Source organism: Geotrypetes seraphini, chromosome 4, assembly GCF_902459505.1.
Source record: "Geotrypetes seraphini chromosome 4, aGeoSer1.1, whole genome shotgun sequence".
Lineage (NCBI taxonomy): Eukaryota > Metazoa > Chordata > Amphibia > Gymnophiona > Dermophiidae > Geotrypetes > Geotrypetes seraphini.
The window spans coordinates 198,568,746-198,592,387 of NC_047087.1; the positions used below are offsets into that span (position 1 = coordinate 198,568,746).

Consider the following 23,642-nt stretch of genomic DNA (forward strand, 5'->3'; position numbering starts at 1 on the left):
TCCCTCCTCGAGGGCCGGAATCCAGTCGGGTTTTCTGGATTTCCCCAATGAATATGCATTGAAAGCAGTGCATGCAAATAGATCTCATGCAGATTCATTGGGGAAATCCTGAAAACCCGACTGGATTCTGGCCCTCGAGTTCCGACTTTGACACCTGTGGTCTAAAGGATCGTACAGGAAAGAGGTGGTGATTAGAGACATAAAAGGTGAGGTCCAAAAATAAGACTCCATGGGCAAGAGGTAATATTTGAAAAGGGATCCTATAGCTGATCTCTGTTGGTGACACAGCTATTTCCTATAGCTGTGTCACCAACAGAGGACTAACATGTTCAAATTTAATGTCCCAATGTAGAAGCTGCACCACTGTGTGTTTAAACCCACTAAGCAGAATGTTCACATAGTCAAGAAATGAGAAAACTGCAATAAATCAGAATTTAGGAGTGAGCTTTTAGTGCACAGTTCTGACAGGGCAAAAATCCCCAGGGTCTAGTAACTGAAGAAATCTGAACATCAAATCTTAACTTGGAACTAAAGTAACAGCTCAAGATTTTGAAAAAGAAATTTCAGGGAAGACTGTATACTTATTAGTAAATAGTCCATTAATAGTAACTGAATAGAATTTCTCTCACATAGATATTCATCCAGCAATGACACTGGCAACAACAATAATTCCTGTACCCTCACCAATGTCCTTGAGGCACAACTCAATCCAAGTGCTGACAAGAAAGAATCTAGTCTGAGACAATATTTGCTCATCCAGCCCACTTAATCGCATGACCAACACCTTACTAAGGCTAGAGACCCTACTCTCTAATATCATCATGGCTCAATTAAAACTAATATAACAAACTTAAAGGATCATCCTTTTAGAAATAATTGGGAGCTTTTTAGGATACAACAGGGTTAAACAAATACCAGGCACAGATTGACATGTGATTACAAATTTGGCACTTGGGCCCAAAAATCCTATTAAAAAAAAAAAAAAAGGGTGGGGGGAAGTCTGTGGCCTCTGCTGCAACCACTGTGGGAAAAGGAACTTCCTCCTCTCAGCATTGCATGACTGCATTGATCCGAGTTGCATAGTTCATGAACACCCATGCAGGTCTGCAGTGCATTAAGGCCTGATGTATTAAACTTTTTCCCTTCGACAAAGTATAAAAAACAAACAGTCTTAGGAAATCAGGCCTCAGAAGAGATTCCCTTTTCCACCAATCCTCACTTCAGAGGAGACAACGGACAATGGCAGCAGTAGCAGGGAAGTTGGAAAAAGTTTCAGCTGCTAGCTCCTAAATCCAAAGAAAATTTGCCAGGACCTGATAGAGGACTATTAGCTGTTACATGAAAAAGGACATAGTACTACTTGAACGGGTCCATAGAAGAGCGACAAAATTGGTTAAGGGCCTGGGGGAGTTGCTGTACAACAAGAGGCTAGAGAAACTGGGCCTCTTCTCCCTTGAAAAGAGAAGACTGAGAGGGGACATGATCGTAACATTCAAGACATTGAAGGGAATTGACTTAGTAGAGACAGAGAGATTGTTCACCCTCTCCAAGGTGAAGAGAACGAGAGGGCACTCGCTAAAGTTAGAAGGGAAAAGATTCCATACAAACGTAAGGAAGTTCTTCTTCACCCAGAAAGTGGTGGAGGTCTGGAACGCTCTCCTGGAGGCTGTTATAAGGGAAAGCACCCTTCATGGATTCAAGACAAGGTTGGATAAGTGCCTATTGGAACAGAACATACGCAAGTAAGGCTAGACTCAAATAGGGCACTGGTCTTTGACCTAAGGGCCACCGCGTGAGCGGACTGCTGGGCACGATGGACCACTGGTCTGACCCAGCAGCGGCAAATCTTATGTTCTTATAGTAATTTTTATATCTTGGAATTTATTTTGTTTTTGCATTTGCTTTTTAGTATTTGATTATAATAGTTTGTTATTTTACTTAGGAGTCCATTTACTAAGCTGTGACAAAAGTGGCATTTACGTGCCCTGCGCGCTAAGGCCATTTTTGTCTCAGCCATAAAATGTCTGATTTTCCATTTTTGTATTAAAGACCATGTGCTAATGTTGCCATTAGCATGTAGCCATTAAAAAAAAATTACTGTATGAGCACTTACCACCACGCATTTTGCAGGCGATATGGGTTCATGTGGTAATATAGCTGTGCTAAGTGATTACCAAAGGAATACCATCTCCTTTTCCCCTCCCCTGAAAACCCCCAACATTTTTCAGTACATGGATTAGTGTGCATTAAATTGGCACATACTGCCAGACACCTGAGCGCATCCCTCAGTATGCTAGAACAAACCCTAAAAATACTGGGAGTCACCTTAGACCACAGGTGTCGAAGTCGGTCCTCAAGGGCCGCAATCCAGTCGGGTTTTCAGAATTTCCCCAATGAATATGCATTGAAAGCAGTGCATGCACATAGATCTCATGCATATTCATTGGGGAAATCTTGAAAACCCGACTGGATTGCGGCCCTCGAGGACCGACTTCGACACCCCTGCCTTAGACAAACACCTATCCCTTGAGAAACACACTGATCTTACCGTCAGAAAAAGCTTCTCAGTGCTCTGGAAACACCGCACCATAAAAAATTACTTCGATGACAACTCATTCCGCCTATTAGTATAATCCTCCATTCTCAGCATCCTGGATTATTGCAACATCATTTATCTAGGCTCCACGAAGAAAACCACCAGGAGACTAAAACTGATTCAGAACACCGCCGTCCGCCTTATATTTGGCTTCAACAAACGGGAACATATCACCCCTTTCTACCATAAACTGCACTGGCTGCCATTTGAATCCAGAGTCCTATTCAAGTTCGCATGCCTCTGCTACAAAACTGTATTTGGTCTATCCCCAAGCTACCTCAACCCTCACTTCAAGCTAAATCACAACAATAAGAACTCTTGCAGAATCCATCTGTTTGCCTTCCCCTCCCTAAAATTATGTCACCTCAAAAGGTTCCTCGACAAAACCTTCTCCTTCCAGGCAGCCAAACTAAACTCATGGCTTGCCCAAATTGTACTTGACGCCCCCTCCTACCTCGACTTCAGAAAAAAACTCAAAACTCACTTATTCCACGAACAGAGCCCCTAACACACCCCTCACCTCTTCAACTCCCCTCAATCCACGTGAACCTCCACCTTCCCCTCTTATTGTACCCACCAAACCAATTAACTTCAATGACCGTTTTTTTTCCTGTAAATAAATTTTTACCTTCCTATTGTATACTCTTGTATACTCCTGTCAACTCCAAAGACCTGTACACTCCAAAAAATGTTAATTCCAATGTTTTTTCATTGTCTGTAATCTTAATTAATTGCTGTGAACCGCCTAGAACTCTCTGGGTATGGCGGTATACAAAATAAAGTTGTTATTATTATTATTATTAGGTGTGCATTAGCATATAACACAACTTAGTAAAAAGAATCCCTTAATCATGAGGCACCACCTCACTCTTTCTCCAGTAAAATAAAGAGGTTGAAGGCCTGCATTTGTTGTTCAATATTTTACTTGTTCAGTGATGTAAACCACTTAGTATTTTTTATATGTAACTTGCTTTGGGCCCCTCTTTAAGGCAACAAGGTCATTTATATTTTGTGTGTGTGTGTTTTGTTTTTTTTATAATGTTTGTTTTAGAATTTTCTTGTTTTTTATTATATTTTTATATAATAAAGATTATGTACGTTCCTTGCCCAGAACTGAGGATATCTTGGCAACCTGACTGGCTGGGTGTGCCACAAGGACAGGGTTGAGAACCCTAGTTAAAGAATATCACCTCTTTCTTCAATGAAGACCTATAAAGAGTTGTAAAATCAGTCACTTTCAAAAAGGCCACTTAAGACTGTTCTTTAGAAACAGAAGCATCTGTACTCACACTGAGGTCAGACGTTTCTAGATCCTGTGATGGTAGATCATTAGAACAATTCCTGAGCTTATACATCCAGTACTGTTTTGCTGTGGAAAAAAAATTCCAAGGTAGGCTGGAGCCAATTCCCAGGAAAAAGAATATGATGTAGATGCTATTGAAACGATCCTCTGGTTTATACTGAAAGAAATGATTTTGTGGGTGCCTTCCAGGTATAAGCTCCTGCTCTTCTCTCTCAGAATCACTTGATTTATAGATACAATTTGTACTGCCCTGAAGAAATTCTTCTGGTTCAATAGCCACTGCAAGAAAAAAAAAAAAGAGATAAATTATAAAATTGAAGGATTTGAAGAGTTAAAAAGTGGTTGGAGTCTAATCTTGAGGAATTAGAGCAAAACAACAACAAATCAGTACAATAAACAAGTGTTCTTCCAACTATGAAGCAAAGAGCAGACAGGAATAGAAGCCAAGTACACCAAGATTGGAATGGCAATCAATTCCAGAAAGCACAGTTACTTACCGTAACAGGTGTTATCCAGGGACAGCAGGCAGATATTCTTGACTGATGGGTGACGGCACCGACGGAGCCCCGGTACGGACACTTTTAGAGTGATTGCACTCTAAGAACTTGGAAAGTTCTAGAGACCGCACCGCGCATGCGCGAGTGCCTTCCCGCCCGACCCCGACGCGCGGTCCCTCAGTTAAGATAAGCCAGCTAAGAAGCCAACCCGGGGAGGTGGGTGGGATGCAAGAATATCTGCCTGCTGTCCCTGGATAACACCTGTTACGGTAAGTAACTGTGCTTTATCCCAGGACAAGCAGGCAGCATATTCTTGACTGATGGGTGACCTTCAAGCTAACTAAAAGAGGGATGGAGGGAAGGTTGGCCATTAGGAAAACAAATTTTGTAAAACAGATTGGCCGAAATGTCCATCCCGTCTGGAGAACGCATCCAGACAATAATGAGATGTAAAAGTATGGACTGAGGACCACGTAGCAGCTTTGCAGATTTCCTCAATCGGCGTGGAACGGAGGAAAGCTACCGATGCTGCCATAGCTCTTACTCTATGGGCCGTGACGGAACCCTCTAGTGTCAGTCCCGACTGAGCATAGCAGAATGAAATGCAAGCCGCAAGCCAATTAGATAGCGTGCGCTTAGACACAGGACGTCCCAATTTATTCTGATCAAAGGACAGAAAGAGTTGGGGAGATGATCTGTGGGGCTTAGTACGGTCTAAATAGTAAGCTAAAGCCCGCTTACAGTCCAAAGTATGAAGAGCCTGTTCCCCGGAATGGGAGTGAGGTTTAGGGAAAAAAACAGGTAGTACAATAGATTGGTTGAGATGGAACTCAGAAACAACCTTAGGGAGAAACTTTGGATGTGTACGTAGCACCACCTTGTCGTGGTGAAAAACAGTGAAAGGTGGATCAGAAACTAGTGCATGGAGCTCACTGACCCTCCTGGCAGAGGTGAGAGCAATAAGAAAAAGTACCTTCCAAGTGAGAAATTTGAAAGAGGTAGTAGCCAGGGGTTCAAATGGAGGCTTCATCAAGGCGGAGAGAACCACGTTCAGATCCCAGATCACCGGAGGTGGTTTGAGAGGTGGTTTCAGATTGAAAAGACCTCGCATGAATCTGGAGACCAGGGGATGAGCTGAAAGGAGTTTCCCTTGGACCGGCTCATGAAAGGCCGTAATGGCACTGAGATGAACTCTGATGGAAGTAGACTTGAGACCAGAAGTAGACAGAGAAAGCAGATAATCCAATAGGTGTTCCACTGCAAGTGACTTGGGGTCATGATGATGAAGGAGACACCAAGAAGAAAACCTCGTCCACTTTTGATGGTAACATTGTAGAGTGGCTGGTTTCCTGGAGGCGTCCAGGATGGAGCGAACAGACTGAGATAGCAAAAGATCAGTTGAAGTCAGCCCGAGAGATACCAAGCTGTCAGGTGTAGAGACTGCAGGTTGGGATGGAGGAGGGTTTCCTGATCCTGTGTAAGCAGAGATGGAAACAGTGGAAGTAGAAATGGATCCCTGGAACTGAGTTGAAGTAGAAGGGAGAACCAATGTTGTCTGGGCCACCGTGGAGCAATCAGGATCATGGTGGCCCGTTCCCTCTTTAGTTTGAACAAGGTCCGAAGCATGAGAGGCAGAGGAGGGAAAGCATAAAGGAACAGATTGGACCAATCCAGAAGAAACGCATCCGCTGCCAGACGGTGAGGAGAGTAAAGTCTGGAGCAGAATTGGGGCAACTGATGATTGTGAGGAGCTGCAAAAAGGTCCACCTGAGGAGTGCCCCATTGTGCAAAGATGGACTGAAGAGTCGATGGGTCGAGAGTCCATTCGTGGGGTTGGAGAACTCTGCTGAGCTTGTCCGCTAAGAAGTTCTGTTCTCCCTGAATATAAATCGCTTTCAGGAATAAGCGGCGCGAGGATGCCCAAGACCAGATTTTCTGGGCTTCTTGGCACAAGAGGCGAGAGCCCGTTCCCCCTTGCTTGTTGATGTAGTACATAGCCACCTGGTTGTCTGTGCAAAGTAGAAGGACTTGAGGAAATAGAAGGTGTTGGAAGGCCTTGAGGGCATAGAACATTGCCCTGAGTTCCAGGAAATTGATGTGATGCTTCTTTTCCTGAGGAGTCCAAAGGCCCTGGGTTTGGAACTCGTTCAGATGTGCTCCCCAAGCATAAGGGGAGGCGTCGGTGGTGATGATCAGATGATGAGGAGGCAGATGGAATAGAAGGCCCCTGGAGAGATTTGAGGATATCAACCACCATTGCAGAGACTGACGAAGAGACGATGTCACAGATATGTGTCGTGAGCAAGAGTCTGTCGCTTGAGACCACTGGAGAGCCAGGGTCCATTGAGGAGTGCGCAGGTGAAGCCGTGCCAGGGGTGTGACATGAACTGTGGAGGCCATGTGACCCAAGAGAATCATCATCTGCTTTGCAGAAATGGAGTGCTGGGACAGCACCTGCTGACAGAGCGATTGGAGGTTGTAAAGACGATTGTCCGGCAAGAAGGCTCTCATCTGGACCGTGTCCAGTATCGCTCCAATGAACTGAAGTCTCCGCGTAGGAAGAAGGTGAGACTTGGGTATGTTGATTTCGAACCCCAGTAGTTGAAGAAAAAAGATGGTCTGGTTGGTGGCCAGAAGAACAGTCTGAGATGAAATGGCCTTGATTAACCAATCGTCCAGGTAGGGAAAAACCTGAAGGTGGTGGGAGCGCAGAAATGCTGCCACCACTACCAGACATTTTGTAAACACTCTTGGAGAGGAGGCAAGACCGAAGGGGAGCACTCTGTATTGGTAATGACAGTGATTGATCATGAAGCGAAGGTACTGTCTGGAGGCCGGATGAATTGGAATGTGAGTGTAGGCCTCTTTGAGATCGAGAGAGCATAGCCAGTCGTTGTGATCGAGGAGAGGATAAAGCGTAGCTAGAGATAGCATCTTGAATTTTTCTTTGACCAAACATTTGTTGAGATCTCGCAGATCTAGAATTGGTCTGAGGTCTCCTGTTTTCTTGGGAACTAGAAAATACCGGGAGTAGAATCCTTGCCCTCTTTGGTCCAGAGGAACTTCCTCTATGGCGTTCAGAAGCAGGAGGGACTGAACCTCCTGACAAAGGAGGGCAGATTGAGGAGTGTGCAAAGCAGACTCTTTTGGTAGACTTTGGCCCGGAAGGGTGTGAAAGTTGAGAGAGTAGCCGTGGCGGATGATGTTGAGGACCCACTGGTCCGAAGTGATAACTTCCCACCGGCTGAGAAAGAAAGACAGACGTCCTCCTATCGGTTGAGGGAGGAGAGGAGATGGTTGAACGCTGGCTATGCCCTCGAGGATCAAGTCAAAAGGGCTGAGTCGATTTTTGTGGAGGAGGCGGCTTAGCTGGTTGTTGCTGCTGAGGCCTAGGTGTTTGCCGTTGCTGTTGACGCTGCCTCCTAGGTTGCTGAGTGGAAGGCTGTAAGGGGCGAGCCACAAAACGCCGCTGATAGGCCGTTTGCTGTCTGAATGGCCGTGAAGGTGGAGGTTTCTTCTTGGTCTTAAGAAGGGTATCCCAGCGGGTTTCATGAGCCGAGAGCTTCTGGGTCGTTGAGTCCATAGAATCTCCGAACAGCTCATCCCCTAAACATGGGGCATTAGCCAACCGGTCTTGATGATTAACATCAAGCTCAGAGACTCTGAGCCAAGCCAAACGGCGCATGGCTACAGATATGGCTGTTGCTCTAGAGGTAAGCTCAAAAGTGTCATATATAGACCTTACCATGAATTTTCTGAGCTGGAAAAGAGCTGAAGAGCACTGATGGAAAGCTTCTCGATTCCCCACAGGAAGATACTGCTCAAAGGAAGCCATGGTGGTAAGGAGATGCTTTAAATAAAACGAAAAATGAAAAGCATAGTTACCAGAACGATTAGCAAGCATCGCATTCTGGTAAAGTCGCTTACCGAATTTGTCCATGGCTTTACCCTCTCTGCCAGGAGGGACAGAGGCATAGACACTAGCTCCCAAGGACTTCTTGAGGGTGGATTCTACAAGAAGAGACTCATGAGAGAGCTGTGGTTTATCAAAACCAGGAATGGGGATTACTTTATAAAGGGAATCCAATTTGCGAGGAGCTCCCGGGATAGTAAGAGGAGTCTCCAGATTCTTGTAAAAGGTCTCCCTCAGGATGTCATGTAAAGGGAGTTTCAAGAATTCCTTTGGAGGCTGGTCAAAATCAAGAGATCCAAAAAAGCTTTGGACTTTTTAGACTCAGCCTCCAAAGGAATGGAAAGAGATTCACACATATCTCTTAAAAAAGAAGAGAAAGAGGTGGAATCAGGTTTGGTGGAAATATCCTGCAGAACAGGCTCGTCTTCCTCTGATGAACACTCACCTTCTGACTGAAGAGGTTCTTCAGAGTCGCCCCACAGATCAGGGTCTCGAACATGGGGACCACGGTCCCGAGACTCAGGGGTGGATGGTTCTCGGTGTCGGGACTTCTGTACCGACTTACCCGACCTCACCGACGCGGTACCGGGCGATGTTATCGGTCGCACCGGAGCCGATGTCTGTACCGATTGGTGATGAGACCTGGGCTCCGGTGCGAGGACAGGCATCGATGCCGATGAGGCCAAGTGTACCGGTACCGAAGGAGTGGATGGTGACAATACGGACTGTTCCACGATCGGTACCGGTTGCTCAGTGGGGACCGATACCGGAGGGCTCGGTGTCAGGAGAGCTGGAAGGAGTTGTTTGAGCTGTTCCTTCAGCTGTACCTGCAAGATGGCCGCAATGCGATCATCAAGGGAGGGCACCGGTACCGCTTTTTTCTTCTGCGGTACCTGCGGTGCCGCTCGACGCCCCGGAGATGAGGAGCCCGATGTCGAGGGACTCACCTCAATAGGGGCGGAGCGCTTCCGCTGGCGCCTCACGGTCGGCAGGATTGGACTCTCTGCAATGGAGACCGGAGGACGTTCCAGCGGGGAAGGCTTCTTAGCCGGCTTACCTGCATGTTGCGACGTCGACGCGGTATCGCGTGGCGTCGATGAGGTGGGTGCCGACGAAACAGGTACCGAGACCGGCGCCGAAGACGTGGGGTCGGACATGTCGGTGCCGAAAAGCAGTCTCTGCTGTATCTCTCGATTTTTGAGAGTCCGCTTTTTCAAAGTGGCACAGCGGGTGCAGGTAGAGGCCTGATGTTCCGGACCCAGACACTGAAGGCACCAGTTGTGCGGGTCTGTTAGGGAAATAGGCCGTGCACACCGCTGGCACTTCTTGAACCCGGGCTGAGGGGGCATGAACGGAAAAACGGCTTCTGCCAAATCGAAGGCCGAGGCCTCGATAATGGCAGTAGGCCCCGCCGGGTCAAATCAAGAAAACTCGACAAAACAAGAGAAAATTTTTTTTTTTTTTTTTTAAAGAAAGAAAAATGGAAGGGCAAAAAGAACCCGAAAAAGTTTACGCGAGCGGGAAGGCGAATGAAAAAATTTTTCAACAGCCGTTGAAAATGCGACTTCTTAGCTCCGCGGAAACTAAGAAACTGAGGGACCGCGCGTCGGGGTCGGGCGGGAAGGCACTCGCGCATGCGCGGTGCGGTCTTTAGAACTTTCCAAGTTCTTAGAGTGCAATCACTCTAAAAGTGTCCGTACCGGGGCTCCGTCGGTGCCGTCACCCATCAGTCAAGAATATGCTGCCTGCTTGTCCTGGGATAAAGGAGTGAATGCTATTAAACATCTACTCAAGTTAACAGCACCAAAACAAAGAATTTAACAAAGCAAAAGGTGCAAAAATGATCAAGTGTTTCCTTTGCAGGAATGTCATTCTAACAAGACGATAGCTCTTAAAACAAAAAGTGGAGTGTGCACCCCACATATATGGAGAAATATCTAGGTGGAATTGCTTATTTATCTGAGCCATATATCTGAGCCAAGTACAATGGATAGGGTATTGGACAACTCATTCTGCACGTGAAAGGAATTCAGTTGGGAAAGTGAAGGTATTCAACTGAACTATAGACCACCCTAGATGACACCAGTTTTAAGAGTACATAAGAACATAAGAAGTGCCATCTCCGGAACAGACCCTAGGTCCATCAAGTCCGGCGATCCGCACATGCAGAGGCCCTGACAGGTGTACCCTGGCATAGTTTTAGTCCCCATATCATTCTAAGCTTCTCATAAGAGATGTGCATCTAACTTATCCTTAAACCCAATCCCATAAATACAGGCTACTTTTATAAACAGGAATTTATCCTTCACGCACATTTGCTCTTCCCCAAGCGTCCATCAAATGTTAATCAATTTAAGACCAAAATATTAAGCAAACTGCTCCAGAGGTCCAAATACACTAACTGGGGAAGTCTACATTAGTCTTAGGTGTTGTTAGACATTCGGCATTAGGTGAGTGACGAGCTGGCCTAATGGAGCACTGCCTATGTCTAGGAGTTCTAGCGACACCTAAGTCTGCTAAGGTGCCTCTAGGCGTAATTCTATAAATGATACTGTTTTCTTGATAGAGCGGCAATGTTTGGTGCTGCTTATATAATCTGGCCCTAAGTACCTGATTCTGTAAACAGCACCTAAGTTAGGTAACAGTAAGCCTTGTACTGCCACCTAACGTAATTGATTTAATAGGCACAGTAATTGATCGCTCTGTTAAAAACCAATTAAAAACTCGTTAAAAAACTAGGTGTAAAAAATTGAGTCTACAGCAAGGCCCCTAATGGCACCTAAGGTCAAAGTCAAAGTCTTAGGTGCCGCTAGGCGCGATTCTCAAAAGAACTTCAACGTTTGTAACGTAGGCCAGTAAAACTCTGGCCTATGTTATCGGCTCCTAAGTTTTGTGATAGGCGCCATTAGCCACACTTTTTTAAATGGCTTCTAAATATGATTGACACTTGGCCAGTGCCTTTTTTTTGTAGGTGGCTACCAATTTAGACAATTTAGATTTTATATATTTTTGTTCTGAAGAAATTACAATGCTCATTAAAAATCTCATCCCAGCTACTGATTGGCTCACTCACCATAAATTAAAATTAAATCCTGATAAATCGAAGGTCATTATATTTTCTCTGCAAGGTGACTGTTCTGCCTTCACCAGTTCTACTACTTGCTTGTCCCCATTGTCACTTCAGTTCATGTTCTTGGGGTTATTTTAGACTCCAAACTTAGCTTCAATACACAAATTAGCCAAGTTGTAAGACGTTTCTTTTACAAACTACATATGATTAGGTCTATACACTCACTTCTCTTCTCCTCTGCTTTAAATATCCTCATATATTCCTTAATCATCCAACAAATCAACTATTGCAATTCTCTTTACGCCGGATTATGTCAAAAAGACATACGCAGGACTACAATTAATCCAAAATACTGCTTTCCATTGGATCCACTCCTCATCCAAGTTTAATCATATTACCCCTCTGCTGAAAAAAAACAACAACCAAAAAACCTACTGGCACCTCTTACCACACTGAATCACATACAAAACTCTTCTACTAATATTCAAAGTTCTTTTATCAGGAAAATCTTCTTATCTTGCTGGACACCTTACCCCCTACATGCCTGTCAGAGCTCTTATATCAGTAAATCATAATCAACTTGTTATCCCTTCATACCATATCATGGTCCATGAACACATCCGACAAACGATTTTCTTTGTACATAGCCCTCAGCTATGGAACTCTCTTTCCACATCTTTAAGATTGCCAACATCCCTAGATTTTCAAATCTTAAGACTTTCCTTTTCAATGATGCATTCACATAGAGGGAAATTCCATAAACAGCACCTAAACTCTCCCGATACTACATTCACTAACAACATCTGCCCTGGCCTCAGAATCCCCATGCTAGTACTCACCAGAACCCACCATTTCAAAAAGCATTTCAAAAAACCTCACCTCCTTAAAGCCTGTTCCCCCAGCAAACCTACCCAACCTTACCTCTGACTCTCTCACCCCAGTCCCTACACTCTATTGTAACGCTAGATCTGTCCGAAATAAGACCCAAATAGTAAAAGAGTTACTCGAAGATTTTGATCCGGGTTTTTTGTGCATCACTGAATCATGGATCGAAAAAGATGACTTACTCACTCAAAACGAACTCTGTCCCCCAGGCTACCATGGCCTCTTCTCTCCCAGAATAAACTGGAAAGGAGGAGGTCTGGCCCTACTCTACAAATCATTCTTTAATGTCGAGCTCCTCGAAAAGGGCAGCCATTCTTCCTTAGAATTCATGCTAGCTTCAATAAATGACGAACTTCATCCCCACCCATTAGGCATCCTGCTACTTTACCGCCCACCCACCCCCTGGAATAAATCCTCTGAATTTGTTCTTGAGACCATAACAAGGGCCTATCTAAAATTCCATAGACTACTGATTATTGGCGACATAAACCTTCACCTAGATGATAACACCAACAAGGACACAACTGATTTTAAAAACTTCCTCACTTCCCTTGCTTTCACTGCTCCTCCGCCCACCCCCACCCACGAAAAGGGGCACTCTCTTGACATCATCAGCTTTCTTGACTTGACTGAGCACAAAACTTCCACTGATGAGACCCGTTGGGAACATGTCCCCTGATCCGATCACCTCCTAGGCTTTTTCTGCCTCCCCATCTTCATGTCAGCCCTTGGTACCCCAACCTGAGCCACAAACTCTATCACCTACCGCAAAAAAATCACAAGTGATCTGTTCTGGTCCCAGTTTCTCAACAAACTCCCTCCTCTTCCCAAACACACGGACCCAGACTCAAACTGGCACAACTGGGTGACTCTTTCCGAGACCACGTACCGTGCTCTTGCCCCTCTATCCACTAAACCTATCTCCTACTCTCACAAGGCTCCCTGGTATCTCCCATACCACAGGGAATTAAAACAGAAATGTCGGGCCCTGGAGCGAAAATGGAAAAAAATCGAAATCCCCTTCAGATAGACAATCCTGGAGAGACAACATCAAGTTCTATAACTCCGTACTAAAAAAAGCTAGGAAGAATTTCTATGGAGATAAAATCTCCAGGTCAAAAAACCAAAACAGTACACTGTTCCACATCTGGCGCAACCTAATTTCTAAAAACGACTCCTCCTCCTCCCCCTCCCTCCCATCTCCAAATGACCTAGCCAAATTTTTCAAAGAGAAGATCACTACCATAAAGAGTTCATTCCCCCCAGCTATCTCTTACAACTCTCTTCCTCCGAAAGACTCCGACCCTATCCCTGCTGACAGATCATGGACTACTTTTGAACTCGTATCCGAATCCCAGATCTCTAAACTTTGTCTCAAACTTAAATCCTGCAAATGCATCCTAGACCCTTTCCCATCCTACCTTTACGAAAACATTCCTGCGCGGGCCATCTCTTCCCTTACCAGCCTATATATAAAGTTCTACTATCGGGCCTGTTCGCCACAGAAATGGGACACATTGCCTTATCCCCTCTTCTGAAAAAAGCCGATCTCGACCCTTCTTTACCATCGAACTACCGCCCCATTGCAAACATCCCTCTTTTAACAAAACTTATAGAGACCATAGTCGCTACTCAGCTCTCCTCTTACCTAGAGAGATTCTCCATTCTACAACACTACCAATACGGATTTAGGCCCAATTTCAGCACCGAGTCCCTCCTAGTTTCCTTAATCTCAAAGGTGCAACAACTACACGCTCGTAACAAATTTGCTGTTTTACTACAGTTCGATCTCTCCGCGGCTTTCGACGTCGTTCACCATGACATACTAATTTACAAACTTTCTGAGATAGGAATAGACTCCTTTGTCCTAAAGTGGTTCTCAAACTTCCTTCGCTCTCGTTCCTACATTGTCAATACAAACGGCTCCAAATCCGCTCCGTGGACACCATCTTGCGGTGTCCAACAGGGTTCTCCCCTATCCCCTATTCTCTTCAACATGTATATGACCTCCCTGAAGCTCCTCAAACTATCCCCCCTTGAAACAATATACACATACGCTGACAATATCCTTATCCTCCTCGAAACAGACCAGAACCTCACAAACCTCCAAGAGAACATCACCTCATGCATAATGAGACTTCACGCCTGGTCCCTCTCTGTACAAATGAAATTAAATGAATCAAAAACAAAATTACTCTGGCTCGGCCCAAAATTAGAATACCTGCCCACCCTCTTCACACTACCCACAGGCCCTGCTCTGCACCTTGAGTTCTCAAGCAAGGTCCTCGGCATCATTATCGATTAAGAACATAAGAATTTGTCTCCGCTGGGTCAGACCAGAGGTCCATCGCGCCCAGCAGTCCGCACCCGTGGCGGTCCATCAGGTCCTTGACCTGTCATGTTAATTTGATTTAGCCCTATAGCCCCTTGTTTTTATCTTTACTCTTATCTACCCTTATCTGTATCCCTCAATCCCCCTATCCTTCAGGAATCCATCCAATCCCTCTTTGAATCCCCATAGCGTACTCTGCCCGACCACTTCCTCCGGGAGCGCGTTCCATGTGTCCACAACCCTCTGTGTGAAGAAGAACCTCCTTGCATTGGTTCTAAACTTGTCCCCTTCCAGTTTCTCCGAGTGCCCTCTTGTGCCTGTGGTTCCCCGTAGTTTGAAGAATCTATCCCTGTCTACCTTCTCCATGCCCCTCATGATCTTGAAGTTTCTATCATGTCTCCCCTAAGCCTCCTCTTTTCCAGGGAGAAGAGTCCCAACTTGTCCAGCCTGTCAGCGTATGTACAGTCTTCCATGCCATTTATCATCTTTGTAGCTCTTCTCTGGACCCTCTCAAGTATCGCCATGTCTTTCTTGAGGTACGGCGACCAATATTGGACGCAGTACTCTAGATGCGGGCGCACCATTGCACGATACAGTGGCAAGATGACTTCCTTCGTCCTGGTTGTAATTCCCTTCTTAATGATTCTTCCCTCTCCCTCAACGATCACCTCAATTCCTTGGCAAAATCATGCTTTTTCAGCCTCCACATGCTGAGGAAAGTAAGATCCTACTTTCACCAAAAACATTTCACCGTCCTTGTACAATCCATCATCCTATCCAAACTCGATTACTGTAATGCCATTTATTTATGCCTAACAAAAAAAGTCTTCATAGACTCCAGCTTATCCAAAATACTGCAGCCAAGCTGATTTTTGCAAAACGCAAATTTGATCACGTCTCCCCACTACTTACCAATCTTCACTGGCTCCCAGTACTTTTCAGAATTCATTTCAAATGCTCCTGTCTGGCTTTCAAGATCATTCATGGCATCCTCCCTCCCCTAATCCCACTATCCTTTAACGCCTCGATGCCTGCTACCACCAGATCCGCCCACAGATATAAACTATCCTTCCCCTCTCTACACGGTATCCTCTACGCAGGCAAACTGGGAAAATCCCTCCTTTCCAAAATCACGGGCCTTTGGAACGATCTCACTATCCCGCTGCGGAACCTGGGCTCCCTCCAATTATTCCGCAAACAACTGAAAACCTGGCTTTTTTCTAACATATAACAATTCTTCTCCTGTTTACATCCCCTCTATTCATATTGTAAATCTTGTAAATCTTTCTCCTCTCTCTTCTTATATTTTTAAGCTTTGTAAACCGTGCCGAGCTCCACTTCCGTGGAGATGATGCGGTATATAAACTTAAGGCTTAGTTTAGTTTAGTTTAAACTTAGGAGCCTAGGTTAACAGGGAAATGCCATTTGAAATGGTAAGCAACATTAAGTTTAAAGCGCTTACCAGTACCTAAACAAAAAGCACTGGAATCGCACCTCCAGTGCTGCCTGCTGCTGATAGGTGCCATCAATTCGTGTTCGAGTTCTAGCAACATGACAGCAGATAAAAGCCAAATGGCCCATCTAGTCTGCCCATCCACAGTAACCATTATCGCTTTCTCTCTCTGAGAGATCCCACATGCCTATCCTAGGCCCTCTTGAATTCAGACACAGTTCATCATCTCTTCCGGGAGACTGTTCCATGCATCTACCATCCTTTCTATAAAAAAGTATTTCCTCAAATTACTCTCTATCACCCCTTAAGTTCATCCTATGCCCTCTCATTGCAGAGTTTCCTTTCAAATGAAAGAGACTGATGAACATCAAGTTTTTGTGGCAAAATAGAGAAGTAGATTGCCGGGCCTTTCTTCTGTGCAGTAAAATTCGATGTTGTCACCTTTGTCGCATTAAATGTGATCCTCTAACACTGCCCATTTATTGCTGCCCAGATGGGTGGTACATCGTTAGTCTGACATTTCCGTTGAAACCTTGGGAGGTCCTGCTGGCGTAGCTTTCAGCTTCTCAGATGCATGCAAACCCCAGTGGCATGACAAGCCCATGATGCATTTGGGGAGTAGAAATCCAAGGGAGCAATGTGTGCTGGGAGGTGAGAGGCTAATGTGCACAGATGAGGAAAGGGGGTGCTAGTTTCTGAGGATTTGAAACATAGAAACATGACAGCAGATAAAGGCCAAATGGCCCATCTAATCTGCCCATCCACAGTAACCATTATCTCTTTCTCTCTCTGAGAGATCTCACGTGCCTATCCCAGGCCCTCTTGAATTCAGACACAGAGGTGACAAAACAGTGTGATAAGGCTATAGCCAGAAGGATGTTAGGCTGTATAGAAAGAGGAGTAAAAAGAAGAAAAAGGTGTTGATGCCCCTGTACAAATCACTGGTGAGGCCACACTTAGAGTACTGTGGTTAGTTTTGGAGGCCATTTCTGGTGAAGGATATAAGAAGGCTTGAAGCGGTTCAGAGGAAGGTGCCAAAAATGTTAGGAGGTCTGCGGCAAAAGAAGTACGAGAAGAGACTGAAAGACCTGAATATGTATACTGGAGAAGGGGGCAAGGGAGATATGACACAAAAGTTTAAATACTTGAAAGGTATTATTATAGGACCAAATCTTTTCCAGAGAAGGGAAAATGATAAAACTAAAGGGCATAAATTGAGGATGTGGGAAGGCAGATTTAGGAGTAATGTTAGGAAATTCTTTTATATGGAGAGGGTGGTGGATGCCTGGAATGCCCTTCCGAGGGAGGTGGTGGAAAGGAAAATGGTGACGGAATTCAAAAAATTGTGAGATAAACATAGAAGATCGTATAATTAGAAAATGAATGGTGTATACTGAAGTAGAGAATGACATGGGGACACATTTTCCCCCACCCTCGTGAGAACCCATTTTCCCGTCCTGTCCAGTTCTTGTCTTGTCCCTGCCCCATTCCTGCAAGCTCTGTCCTCATCTGCACGAGCCTCAAACACTTTAAAATCATAAGTGTTTGAGATTTGTGCAGTTAAGGCTGAACTTACAGGAACAGGGCAAGGAATCTGTGGTCTGTAGACCAGAAATATCAAAGGAAAGACAATTTAATTTGATCATGAATTTAAAATGCCATGTAACTAATGGGCTAACTGGATGGACCACTCAGGTTTTTATCTGTTGTCATTTACTATATTACTATGAATTTATATACCACTTTACACTAAGGGCCTGTTTTACAAAGCCGCACTAGCGGCTGCTGCGCGGTAACGACCCTGAAGCCCACAGAGATTTAAAGGGCTTTGGGGCTGTTGCTGCTAGTGTGGCTTTGTAAAACAGGCTGTAAGTGGGTTACAAAATAAACATACTGTACATAATATAAATGACAATTTCTAAAATATAATAATCAATATACTCCATACTACAGGAGACCATTATAATGCAAAACAATAACAAAAAAAATCTCAACCTGCCACAAAATATTACACAACACTTCCATAAGCTCTCAAATATGTGTGTCCAATCAGTGGCTTATGCCCCAAAAGCCTGCTAAAATAAGTTTTCAATATCTTCTTAGAAAGCAGTGTCAGGCTGTAGTCTCAATGCAAATGGCAATTTATTCCACTCTTTTGGCCTAGCTATAGAAAAAGGCTCAGGCCCACGCATCAGTGAAGTGAATCTTGGGGAGTGATGGAATAGACAATCGCTTTGTGCCTTCTAAATGCAGTGCTCTGACAGAGACAGAGAAAGTATGGGGCAGGAATTGGGACCTGAATCCTTTTCAGTTGGGGGCTCGTCCGGGATGGGCAGATGATATCACCAATATTTTGTGAGTATTTCTGAATTTTTCTGTTCTTTAATACTCACTGGGTAGTGGTGACCTGTACCCAACCCCTTATTTTAAGTTCAAGCTTTGGGTTCTATTATGGAGTTTTTTTGGGAAAAATCTCGGGGTACTTTCGGTAAGCGCCCCTCATGAATATATACGCAGCTGCCATTCTTTCGGGAAGAATGAATTATTTATAGAACCCCCCTGCCCACTCTGTCATTTGTAAGGTTAAAAACTTTTATAGAGTATAAGATTTTATTGTCTCTGATTACTGTACCTCGCTTATAAGGTAAGATAAGCGAATATTTTTGCATTGTTATATGGGTTTTGTAATGAGTCATAAAGGCACTTACTCCTAGACAAATGAGACTTGTACGGCTGTGTGTGTGTATGACATTTTTCCTTCAGCTCCCATCTTTCTGTGTCACCAATGTTTACTACTGAGGTAGGACATGCTGTTATGTGGAATGAATTGAAAGCGCTGTTTGAATCAGTCTAAGATCTTTCCCTTGTAGTTAAAAAAAAAAAAAAGAAACAAGAAAAAGAAAAAATTCCGTTTTAAAGGTTTTCTTTCTTGTGCAGAGCAAAGCTAATCTGTTCTTTGCTTTCATTATCAGGGTCTGTGCATGAATGTTTTTGTCCCTTCCCCCAGACTTCTCTGTTTGGGCTTCCACTGACCCCCTATAGTGCTTCTTTGAAGTTACTCATTCTTGGTTTTATAAAGCAGTAAGGTGAGATTCCACTGCTTGTCTCTTGACTTTTCTCCGGCATTATCAAAACCACCATCTCTTTTTATAATACGCCCATCGCTCTTGTTGTCAAAGTTGATGGCATTCCCTGTTTCGTCCTAGATTTCGGGCTGTTAATGTTTTGGTAATTCTCATTGCGCTTATGTTTCTTCCACCATTCCATCGGCAGCCAATGATTTTTTTCTGTCATTTTCCTAAAGAATGTTTTATTTTTAGTCCCTTTGGTGAGGCTGCCTTCACCTTTAAGCAACAGTATACCTAGTGTGGAATGTCCTTCGGGCTATTCTACAAGTCATGCACTGCCCCTCATGGTCCTATTCTCATTTTGTACAACTTTTTGTGTTCCATAATTCAGGAGACCTGTCAGGCTGATAGTTTGTACCTTTTATAATGATTGTCTGTGTGTGGTCACAAGGTGTCATGAAATAAACTGCACTGGTGTACATCTGAAGTGAAATACCTGGGTTTTGTCCTGTCTCATGGTCAAAGGAAAATCTGCACTTTCTGCATTGCTGCTGTTCTGCCCCGCCCAGCTAACAAGAAAGACATGCTTACTTTTCTTGCTATGATTGGTCACTGCCGCCAATGGATCTCTGCTTGTTCCTTCTATGACCAGATTTTGAGACAGACCCTGGTTTCTGAAATGACTGCTCTTATCAGATGGACTTATGAAATGTTGGACATTTAAGATGTGCTTTGGTTTCTAGCTCAAGTTTGGGTTTTCCTGCTTATGCCCACATGTTTTATCTCTTTGTTTGGGACTATTGTAACACCATGAAGGGAGAACATGGCGGTAAATTACGCTCTGTTGCCTTTTTTTATAGTCACTCCTGTTCAAGTTCCCTGGCTGCTTGTGCTATGGTGGTAGAGATGGTTACTTTTCTGATCCTAGGTCACCCCATTACCCTTCATACTCTTCACGATGTTCAAGCCCTTCTTTTAAATGGGTTTTTGGGTTTCACGGGTGAACAGGATTCTCTTCCTCTCTTTTTTCACAGCTTCCTCTGAATTTGATGCCTGGCGTTTGGCAGGTGCCCAAAGCCGCCCTTTTGGACGGACTTTGGTGCAAAGAGGGGAAACCCTGGATACCAGCTGCTAGCTCTCCCTTATTCATTGCCCAATATCATGGTATTGGTTATCGTAGTGCTCGCTCGACATTTTAACTTCTTGCTAGTGATATTTTCATTCTTGACCTTTTGCTCCTTGATACAGGAGGAATACGTCCAAAAGCTAATTGAAATATTAGGGCTTGTTCAAAGAAACGTGTCTTGCACTTCTCCTTTCTCTCCACAGATTCCTACCCATTTTTTCCAGCCTGGTGATTGTCCAGCAGCTTTCCAAGGATCGGAAGCAGACGGATTTCCCCTTTGGCCTTCCCACTACTGTGATCGCTGTGACCAGGCCCGCTGCACTCACTGAGGAGTTTCCTGTTTGGATCCACGCAAGTCGCTTGAAGAGGGTTAACCTAAAACCCCAGAAGCAAGTCTTCCCTGCGCAGATTTCACCTCCTCCAGTGGAACAACATGATGATCTCATTGCAGCATTCTACCAACTTTATCATTCTCTTACTGGCAACGCTGCTGCTAGTTTTTCTCCCTGTATGGATCATTTCTAACTGGGTCTACAGGGATGATGTGTTCTGGGTCCACGACACTTTCTGCCCATACCCATCTGTAAATGACACTCCTACTGTAAACAGCACCCCCGACACCTCTTTGCGAACGACGTCAAGCTGGACTACTCCCTCGCAAAGGCTGTCCTTCAATTGGAATCCAGAAAAGACCGATGCTACCCTTTGGTATAATTCCAGCAGTGTGCAAGTTGCCACCTTCTCCTTTGAGTATTGTGACATTGTGGACTGTTCATCAATTGATATCCCAAGGCTGTGCCATTGGTCCTCAGAGATTCCTAAAACTAAGGACATATATGTATATGTTACTGACTTACGTTGGGGGGATAAGTGTGCATTCTGGGGAGTGGTAGGGTGGAATATTAATACTGACTGGGCTTATAAACTAGAAAATACTCTGAAAAACAGTGGACCAAAATGGTAAATCACTGCTTACTTGTATGACCCTTCATAAGGTTGGACACTGTTATAGGAAAAGTGTTCCTGTACAAATTATTAAGCTTTCTCTTACTATTGACAACCCTAGACCTACTGATGAAGGTATGTACATTATGGACATGTGGTTTAAGGGTGGGTCTAGCTATCATCAGTTTTCTTACGGGATCTATCTACCTCCACTCATCCTCTCCCGCCATCTTGTGGGGACCCCAAAAAATACTAACCCACTGGCCCCTACATTCAATAAACTTACTGACATGATGGCTATTGCCAATCCCACTTTTGAAGATATTGTGGCTGTTGAGGTAGGGTTTTCAGAACGTAACCTTTGGTTAGAATGGATGAAATTCACTGCTGATCAACATAATAAGAGTAATTGTTACATATGTGCTCAAGCTAGACCCCATCTAGGAACCGTACATCTGGACCTCCCTCCTGGTATCCAACCATGCCTTTTTGGGTTATTTACCTATCCCCTTTGTGCACTGTAGTGTTCTAAATACCCTTTGTTGCCAGGACAGCAAAAGCTTGATATTGCCGTTATCATCTATAAGGGCAATTACATATGTCATGTTTCTAATCTGACACAGGGTAGTTTTGTAGGTAATTTACCCCCAGGTTATTGTTCTGTCTTGGCTCATAGGTATGCCCTATTGTTGCTGCATTAGATTTGATATTTACTGGCTTTATGGAGACTTTTGGCTCCCTGTTAAGCTACCCAGCCAGTGGATAGGCCAGTGCACTTTAGTTAAGGTTACTATGCTTCTGCATATTCTTTCTGAAAGGCATCCTTCCTATTCACATGGTTTTTCCTTTTATTTGTCTTGATATAAATCTGATCACATGTATACATAGATGCTATAGGGGTCCCAAGAGGGGTCCCAGATGAATTTAAGGCCCGAGCTCAGGTTAAGGCTGGGTTTGAGTTCCTTATTCCCTTTATTACTATTAATAAGAATGTTGATCGGATTAGTTAAAATTATTATAATCAGCAACGCTTTGTGAACTATTCTAGGGACGCCTTGCAAAGTATTACTGATCAATTAGGCTCCACTTCTCAGATGGTTCTCAAAATCATATGGCCCTAGATATGATTCTAGCTGAGAATTCTGAAAAATTCTCCTCAGTATTTTATGCTGTTGTACTTTTCTTTCTGACAATATAGGTCCTACTATGGACATTCAGAAATTAGCAGACCTCTTTGCTGAGTTCAAATGTAACTCTGATTTATCTAATTTTTGGGATCAGCACTTTAGTTGAATGCATAATCTCTTATTATTTGCACTCTTGTCTTGACTGCTCATGTACTGTGTTATTCGTATTACAGCTCCTAAAAAGACCCCTCCTTGAGAGACATACCTAGAGTATCACTCCCTTCCAGCTCATGCTGTGTATTTGTGACGTCATTTACATGACGTAAGAGGGGAATTGAACGGACACGTATCAGAACTTTAGTAAGTGTCCTTAGGCATATGTTGTTTAAAGATGCAAAGGTAGGCCCTGTTTATCTTTCCCTTCTTTGAAGATGGTATAAGGACATCTATGTTTGTCTTTCTTTCTTTGACATGAATGTTTAAACAGAGTTGTAGTGAAGTGAATTCAATTGTTTTGTTAAGCCGTATTTACAGACAGCTTTAGTTAAGAAGCTCTGCTGGTCAAGGCTTTTTCTGACCCTCAGTGGACTTCAATCTCTAGATAGGAAAAATGCTGATGTGTTTAAAGTTTCATGTGACCTTACGTCACATGCTGACACATGCTGGCAAACCTGATTCGTATACATATGTGAAACTCATAATAAAAGACGGACATATTTGAAAGATGGTTTCTGGTCTTTAAGATGTGTCCCCAGGTACCTGACTTACATATGACAGAGACAGAGAAAGTATGGGGCAGGAATTGGGACCTGAATCCTTTTCACTCTTTGTTGGATCTATAAATCTGTAAAACTGTGGACAGATTGACAGGATCATAAGGCTTCATGCATCAACATTAAGGGCTCCTTTTACTAAGGTGCACTAGCTAGCTGAAAAATTACCGCCGGCTAGCGTGCGGGGCATTTTAGCGCGTGCTATTCTGCGCGTTAAGGCCCTAATGCGCCTGCGTAAAAGGAGCCCATAGTGAGCAAAACAGAGAGAACCAGTTAATAAACAAACTGCTAATTTCTAGGGGACTGGGAAGAAAACAGAGTAATTTACCTTGTTCCCTGAAAATAGATCAAAGCCAGAATTCATCTGTTTTTTAGTTTAAGCTAACAGTTGGCCATCAAAAATCTCCATGAGATGGCTCTTGTGAAAAAAACAATTTATGTTCCGAGCTTTTGAGTCAGATTTATATTCCATGCCTCATCATCTATACTGTATCCAGTCACCAACCTTCAAGAACAACAGAAAAACAACTCAAGCCTTATTTCTACCTTCCCTC

The 23,642-nt window shown here is 44.1% G+C and overlaps 1 protein-coding gene across 4 annotated transcripts in view; it reads right to left on the reverse strand.

The window, feature by feature from the left end:
• SLC29A3 (solute carrier family 29 member 3) overlaps positions 1–23,642 on the reverse strand; it is a 73,116-nt gene that overhangs the window by 43,446 nt on the left and 6,028 nt on the right. For all 4 annotated transcript variants that reach the window (XM_033943581.1, XM_033943584.1, XM_033943582.1 and 1 more), the window contains exon 2: positions 3,886–4,178. In XM_033943581.1, coding sequence (XP_033799472.1) covers positions 3,886–4,178 — 293 coding nt within the window. The remainder of the gene's footprint in view (positions 1–3,885; positions 4,179–23,642) is intronic.